At 36.7% G+C, this 7,651-nt stretch overlaps 2 protein-coding genes across 6 annotated transcripts in view; one reads left to right on the top strand and one right to left on the bottom strand.

Annotated features, from left to right (window-relative positions):
* LOC107619104 lies at positions 729 to 5,726 on the top strand. 4 transcript variants are annotated; one of them, XM_016321491.2, is made up of 10 exons: positions 729 to 1,245; positions 1,293 to 1,402; positions 1,703 to 1,748; positions 1,928 to 2,006; positions 2,111 to 2,156; positions 2,245 to 2,343; positions 2,871 to 2,939; positions 3,037 to 3,370; positions 3,506 to 3,651; positions 3,739 to 5,726. In XM_016321491.2, exons 1-10 carry the CDS (start codon positions 1,119 to 1,121, stop codon positions 5,131 to 5,133), a joined length of 2,451 nt encoding a protein of 816 aa, XP_016176977.1. In that variant the 5' UTR covers positions 729 to 1,118; the 3' UTR covers positions 5,134 to 5,726. The 4 variants fall into 4 exon arrangements, with proteins under 4 accessions (XP_016176977.1, XP_016176912.1, XP_016176843.1 ...); XM_016321357.2 differs by having other exon boundaries at positions 733 to 1,402; XM_016321552.2 differs by lacking the exons at positions 729 to 1,245; positions 1,293 to 1,402 and adding an exon at positions 1,425 to 1,607.
* Positions 6,412 to 7,651, bottom strand: part of LOC107619015 (cytochrome P450 87A3) — a 19,408-nt gene continuing 18,168 nt past the window's right edge. For both annotated transcript variants that reach the window (XM_021117115.1, XM_016321256.2), the window contains 4 exons: positions 7,460 to 7,538; positions 7,268 to 7,374; positions 7,048 to 7,175; positions 6,412 to 6,959 (listed from right to left, as the gene is read on the bottom strand). In XM_021117115.1, coding sequence (XP_020972774.1) covers positions 6,860 to 6,959; positions 7,048 to 7,175; positions 7,268 to 7,374; positions 7,460 to 7,538 — 414 coding nt within the window. In that variant the 3' untranslated portion in view covers positions 6,412 to 6,859. The remainder of the gene's footprint in view (positions 6,960 to 7,047; positions 7,176 to 7,267; positions 7,375 to 7,459; positions 7,539 to 7,651) is intronic.

Below are 7,651 nucleotides of genomic sequence, written 5' to 3'. Positions count from 1 at the left end.
TATGTTAATGTGTAATCATTCGGTTAGTGGGTTATATCAATGGGTTAGACCAAATGATTGGAAGAGTAAAAGTTTAAATATTTTATACAATGGCTAAAAAACACGATCGATTCGATATATAATACAATATTACAATTGATTAGATAAGTATTAGAAAGCCTACAACAACTAGTTGATAAAATGATTCATTATCACTAATTTTGTCGCATCTGCAAGATAAATACCTATAAACAGATACTTTCTACAGAACTTTGATTTTTTTTTCTCTCTGAGAATCACAAATTATAAAAAAAAGAGTTGTGTAACTCTTTGTTGATTCTTGAAGATGAAATTACTTCAATGTATATTGTATAATTATAATCGGTGTCTCTAAAAAATTCGGAGGTTAATACACATTTGGAGAAGAATATTGCATGTGTATCAATAGTGCCCATTGTTGTGAAGAAATAGCGTGATATCATTTTCTTGCTTTAAGAATTACTTAGAGCATGCATTCCTAAAAGTTGGGATTCGATACAATATTAGTGAGAAATTTATAAGTGTATAAAGTGTTCATTATTATAGGGTTTGTTGAGTTAAGAGATAACGGATTTGACTCATCCTATCTTTGATAAAAAAAAAAAAAAACCACTGTAATTAGTAGCCGGTGATTTTAGGTAGATTGTTTTACTTTTTAGTTTTTATTCAAACTCAAGGAATAAAAAAAAGGTTAACTTTTCTTTCTTTTTCTTATTCTTTGATCCAAAACCTATCTGCTGAAAATTAAATAATTAATAATTCACTCAACTTCTTTTGACTGACCCGAGCCTCAGGTTCGGAGCTAGCAAACTTGCGCCTCCATCGAAGAAAAAAAAAAGCAAAGGAAAATGGGAAATGGAGGAGGACAAAGCCAAGCAAGAGAGAGAAAGTAGCACCTTCTAGAGAGAGAAACTAGAGAGAGAAAGTGGGGGACAAGGGAGCGGGTTTTCTGATGGGTCAGATCGGGAAGAGAAAGAAGAAGGGAAGGCCATCGAAGGCGGATCTGGCGCGGCGCTCCGCCGAGTCTCAATCGGCCGAGCAATCGGATATCCGGCGAAGCCTCCGGCGCCGGAATGTGAGGTACAACATCATTGAGTACGATGACGATTACCTCGACGAGGATGAGGACGAGAGGAGGCGCGAGAAGAAGAAGCTTAAGCTCGTTGAGAAGCTCAACAGTGACGACGACGAAGAAGAAGCAGCAGCTCGAGGTGAAGGAGAAGATGACGCTGAAGAAGAAGCCGAAGAAGAAGAAGAGGAAGAGGACACTCGCGCCTATTCACGTGCTGAACACGCGCTTGAAGAAGAAGAAGAAGAAAGAGGTGATTGTGATGAAATTGAAGGACGGGAAGAGAACGAGGATGCAGAAGACGAAGAAGAAATGGTGAGTATAATGTGAAAGTAAAAGTCAAAGTCGGAGAGAGAGAGAGAGAGAGAGAGAGAGAGAGAGAAACTAACAAGTTAACTGTCAAAACTACCATCCACAAAACCTTATTTCTCTCTCTCTCTCTCTCTCTGTGTGTCTCTCTCTCACAGATAGGGCTATGACTGTCTCTGTCTGTGTCTACTCGAACTCCCAAGGCAATTATGTAAGAGTGTGCGTTTTTTTGGTCCTTTGCAGTACGTTTTTTGAATTACATTATTAATTGTGTTTGGTATTTGTGTTTCTTTGTTATGATGACAGGCAAAAGGCAGAAAAGTGGGTTTGAAAGGGCTCCACAGTGCTTCAGGTTTGTGTGATTTCAATTGGGTAATGTTGTTGTTGGAGGGTGCATTTGTTAATTTCTTTTTCTTTTTTAGTTTCAAAGTTTAAGGGATGGTAGGATTGGGTAATAAAAAGGGTTCGATAATGCACATGCTTCTGTTTCTCTCTTGACTTTGCTTTGTTTTTTCCGGTCTTCGTTGTTAGGAACTCCAACGAATTATACATCTGGGATTCCCTTGCCTGATAAGAGGACACTAGAATTGATCCTTGACAAGCTTCAAAAGTATGGGTTCTCGGTGTTCCCACTTCGCGCTTGATCTTTTGTCTGTGTTTTGCTTTATCATATGATTGCGTGGTGATCCTAATTTTGGGTCTGTATGATGGCAGGAAGGACACTTATGGTGTGTTTGCAGAGCCGGTTGATCCAGAAGAGGTGTGTGAGATTTTCTTTCTTTGAATTGGTACTCTTGCTTTTGGAAGACACCCCTGGGTTGGAAGCTCAATTTTTGTTTGTCATGCAGCTCCCCGATTATCATGATGTGATTGAGCATCCCATGGACTTTGCCACTGTAAGGAAGAAGTTGGCAAATGGATCCTATTCTACTTTGGAGCAATTTGAGGTGCATAAGAACTTTTCTTGATTGTTTGTGAATTTGTTATTAGAGGAGCTTTTGTCTTTTGTTTGAGATTTTTATTGTTTTGCAATGTCGTGTGATCATGAGCCTGCTTACAATTCCCGGAATTGAGTGAGAATTGAAATTGAACATCAGGGACTGGCAGACTGCTTTCTCTCTCGGTTTCTTTTTTTATTTGGTTACATTCTCTCTCTTTTCATTTAGTGGATTCTGTAAGATTGGGGAGCTTGTCAGCAATGCGTTGGTAAAATATATTCGGTGTTTGAAATTAGAATGTAAACCCTTTGGACTGGCTTTTTCATAATCAATTATAATGGTTATACATGATATTTTTTTTTGACTGGGTTATACATGATATTCAAGAAACATGATAATGAACTTACTTTTCTACTATGAGATCCCTCTAGGATCTAGTGCATGAAAATCTTGATTTTTTTTCCTGAATGAGTAAAAATTGCAAGACAAAAAATACTGTAACTTCGCTTACTTGTGCATGAAATTGTTGGATGCAGAATGATGTATTTTTAATCTGCTCAAATGCAATGCAATACAATGCACCAGAGACTATATATCACAAACAGGTAAAGAGCGCAATACTTGTTTTCTCTACCAACAAGTGTGGCATCACCGCATCACTAACCGTTTTTGTGTGAACTTTATGACCTGTATCTGTTTCAGGCACGAGCAATACAAGAACAAGGGGGGAAAAAGTTTGAGAAGTTAAGGATAGCCTTTGAACGCTCTCAGGCTGAGCTGAAACTGGAACAAAAATCAAGATCTAATGCTTTGGTTAAGAAGCCAGGAAAGAGGCCACCAGGTCGACCCTCACAGGAACCTATTGGCTCTGATTTCTCCTCAGGGGCAACTCTTGCTACTACTGTTGATCTACAGCCAACATCTTATCCAGTGCAAGGGGGTAGCTGTGAGAGGCCTGGAATCATTGATGGAATTCTAGAGGCTAATGCTTTCATGATTGATGCAACTCAAGAGAAAGCTGAAGATGTTTTTTCAGGTATCTCAAACAGGGGATCTTGTTCTCATCCGTCTGCACTCATACATGATGCCTTCATCTATGATTTCTGAGAGAAGGATAATAGGGTCAAAATTATGTTGCTTTCGCTTAAGTCTATTGCTGTATTTATTTCAGGGAGAGGTCTTCTCTCTAAGATGGGAAGGAGGTCGTTACCGCTTGATGAGGATCGTCGTGCATCTTATAATATGTCAAATCAATCAATTACACGATCAGATTCAATATTTATGACTTTTGAGACTGAACCAAAGCATCTGGTCACTGTATGTATCAATAGCAATGATTTCTAATTTTTGAATTAATTTCTTCAACTCATCATTCTCATATTATTCTTTTCTTTTTGGATATAGGTTGGACTTCATGCAGATTATTCCTATGCTAGGAGTTTGGCTCGATTTAGTGCTAGTCTAGGGCTTATTGCTTGGAAAGTTGCTTCCCAGAAGATTCAGCAGACGCTGCCAGATGGCTATAAATTTGGTCGTGGTTGGGTTGGAGAGTATGAACCACTTTCAACCCCAGTATTAATGTTTAACAACCGTATCCAAAAGGATGATAGTCTGGTTAGGAAGTTGCATTCTAGGAGTGAATTTATAAAAGGTGATAGAAATTGTAAGATTGTGGAACCCACGGTTGAACACCATGGCTATGGGCAAGTTTTTCAGGGAAAGCAGTCTTCAATTTGTCCTCCCAATGGGCTTGCATCAGAGGGAAAACCCTTTTTGTTTGGTTCTGGAGGGATAAGGCCCAATACTTCTGCTGACCTTGACAATCTTGATAATCAGAAACAGAGTGTCCAATCGAAGAGTTTCAGCAAGTCTGAGACTCAAGGTTTCAAACAAGTGGAGTTGAACTCTGCACTTTCAGCTAATCAAAATAATTCCAATTCAGTTGCTAAGTTTCCAAGTAATGCTCCTCCAACTTTGTCTAAGCCCAGAGAAATGGTATCAAGGAACATGAATGCTGCTCCATCTGTATTGTTCAAACAGCCGGACACTAATGGAGTTGTTAGTGGAGAATTGTCGAATGGAAAAGTCATGAATACCAGTTCTACTAGAGAGGTGACTGGTCCATCATCCGAAAGTACATCAAACCAAGCAGGGAGAGCAGCTCCTCCTGTCCATGGCAAGGAGCAGAGTGTCAGTGACCCAGTTCAGTTGATGAGAATGTTTGCTGAAAGGGCTCAAAAACAACAAGCTTCAAATCATTCCCGGGGTAATACTCAGCCAGTCATACCATCAGATCGACCTGGACAGAGAGATGATTCGGCCAATGCTTCAGCAGCAGCTGCTGCTGCTCGTGCATGGATGTCTGTAGGGGCAGGAGGCTTTAAGCAAGTACCTGACAATTCGAGCTCACCCAAAAATCAGATATCTGCATATTCATTGTACAATTCGTCAAGAGAGTTGCAGCAGCATACATCCCAGATTCGGGGGAACTTTCCTTCTGGATCAGTGCCTTTCCAATCTGACAAGAACAATTTTCCATTTCAAGCACTTGCACCACAACCTGCTGCCTTACAATTTCCAAACAGACCTATGGTCATCCCTCAATTGGCATCGGCTGACCTATCTAGATTCCAAATGCAGTCCCATTGGCAAGGTCTAAGTCCTCCTACCCAACCAAGACAAAAGCAGGAAACACTTCCTCCTGACTTGAATATTGGCTTTCAATCTCCAGGATCGCCTGCAAAGCAATCTTCAGGGGTCGTTGACTCACAGCAACCAGACCTAGCTTTGCAGCTATGATGTGGCATTGCTGTCTTGGTGTTTCTAAAGGAATTGAACTTATTAGAACTCGGTTCCTGTCATTGGATGTTGAATTTTCATCCCAGAAGGCCTGCATACATGTGAGAGAGCCAAAGGTCTACCTTGGTTACGATTTGGTGCAAGACTGCAAGGTAGTGCTGATTCAAAAATGTGCTTGCAAGTTCGGAAGACTCATGGTGGATTAAATAACTTCAGAACTTATTGTGGCAGGTCTCTGTTCCATGTTGTTGAAGCCACAGAAGAAAATCTGCTGGTGATTAATTAAGAAAGTAGGCGAAAAATCCTATTGTTGCCTTTGTAAATTGTTTACAAATGAGATCCAATTGGGTAGATATTAGGTCATCTGATTGCTTATGCAAAATGTATCTGAATTGATGGTAGGGCATCTTCTTAGTTTCTCTATTATTTTGTGCAATGAAAGTTACATGTTATTTAGGCAAAACAGCTGCTTCGTTTTCCTTAACTTGATATGGTCACTTCTTTGAATAGATTTAGGTTAAGTGCATTTTCATTCTTCCTGTCTTGTGTGTTACTTTTTGAAAGAGTTTTATAGAAAGAAATTTTTTCCCTCCATATATAGGTTTGAATGAACAAATTTTAACTTTTTATTATATTGCATGGTTGGTATTTATATTGGGATGTGTTGTGACTTTTGACCAATGTCCTTAAATATTAAACTGTTATATAATGATAATTAGTTGTGCACATAAATATTATGTTAATTATATTAATGACAAAAGAATCAATTTATTTATAGTTGTAAAATACAAAAACTGAACTGAACATATTTAAAATTCAAAAATCAAATTACTAAAATATTTTCTAAAATTTATATTTTAATAGTATAATAATAATAAATTTTTAAATTTTGATCTTTTGAATGTATTGAAAATATAAAAAATATATCTTTTTAATAACCTTTAGTAAAATATTTACAGAAATGCTATATGAATAAATCATTTTTGTAACCAAGTCTAACAAAGTATCTTTAGGCATGTTTTCTCATTTGCATTATGTGCTCACTTTCAATCCCAGCATATTCGGTACTCTTAAAATATGTTCTTATAACATAAACGCAAATCCCCCTTTAAATATTCTTGTACAAAGTGTGTTTTTACTTTGATCCTAACCGGTTTTATTATAAGGCCTAAGACTATGAAGGGATTATTAACTAAGCTTGTGTGAAGTAAAAAACATCATATTTTATCTTTTAATGTTGTTTCTATTGTTTAGTCCGTTTAAATTTACATAACTTGATTGCAATCTAAGTGTATCAGGCCCTTAACTAACCATATCAAGGCTACAATGGTTCACAATAGACAAAATTAATTTGAAGTTATAAAAACAATTTAAGAGATTTGCATTGCAACAACCACAACAATGATTGTGCAAATTAAACTACAACTTAAAACCTCTCATATATATAGTACTTTTACGAACATTGATAGTGATGACTTTGAATATCGCATTGTACGTGCAGCAACCCTTTGGCCAGTGACAAACCCTTAAATGGAGCTCGGCGAATTAGTCCTTATCTTACCGAGTTGAGAAATACCGTGAAAAAAAAAAAACACCACAATTTCAAATAGAAGGAGAGATCTTTTTAAGCATTGAGTTGACAATTCAAAGCTCATAGTTTATTTATTTAATTTAGCATATTGAATTATTGATGTCTCTTCTCTTCTTTTTGAACTTGAATAAAGCTTTAAGTTTTCTCACGGTTCTCCCAAATCTTGATGTGAATTCTATCACTAAATTCCAAAATAGGATTCCGAACAACTTTTCCTCCCTTGATTTTTGTCCACCTGATGATAATTAACAAAAAGTTGATATATATATATGTTTGTGCATAGCTTTATGAACATTTATGAGAATTATTGTTTAATGTGTTACCTATATTTTGTGACCAAAACATGAAGAAAGGTGGCTATGAAAGCTCTACTTAACTCAGCTCCTGGACATTGTGTCAATCCTCCACCAAAAGGCTTGAAATTTTTGGACACAGTGAAGGAGTCAAGCTCCTTCATTACATTAAAAAAATGTAACAAATTTGTTAGTGATCAAGTTAACAAAGTAATAAGATAAATAAAGGAAATGAAAATTTCATACACACTTTCCAGCGCCATGGATTGAAAGTAAGTGGATCCTCATATATTTCTGAGTTCATATGAAGATTTGGTGTAAAAGCCAGGATGATCCAATTAGCAGGAATTATATATTCTGTAAAATTATAAAAGTTAAACATATTATATCATCATCTTACAGAACTTGGGATATTTAGAGAGAACTGTAGGTAGTAGTATACCTTTAAAGTGAATATCTTTCAATGTTTTCCTTAATATTCCAGGAAGCAAAATTGAGAACCTAAGGGTCTCATTCATTACCTGAAATATGCATAGTAAGAATTACTTATTTACAATGAATAAAACAAACTAATTAATGTTTTCTTTAGATAAATATAGATGATTAAAGTTCCTTTTTTATTTTTGAATTTGTT

This window comes from Arachis ipaensis, chromosome B01, assembly GCF_000816755.2.
Source record: "Arachis ipaensis cultivar K30076 chromosome B01, Araip1.1, whole genome shotgun sequence".
NCBI classification, from domain to species: Eukaryota; Viridiplantae; Streptophyta; class Magnoliopsida; order Fabales; family Fabaceae; genus Arachis; species Arachis ipaensis.
Note: the sequence above shows the minus strand (reverse complement) of the source record. Positions and strands in the feature narration are given on the sequence as shown.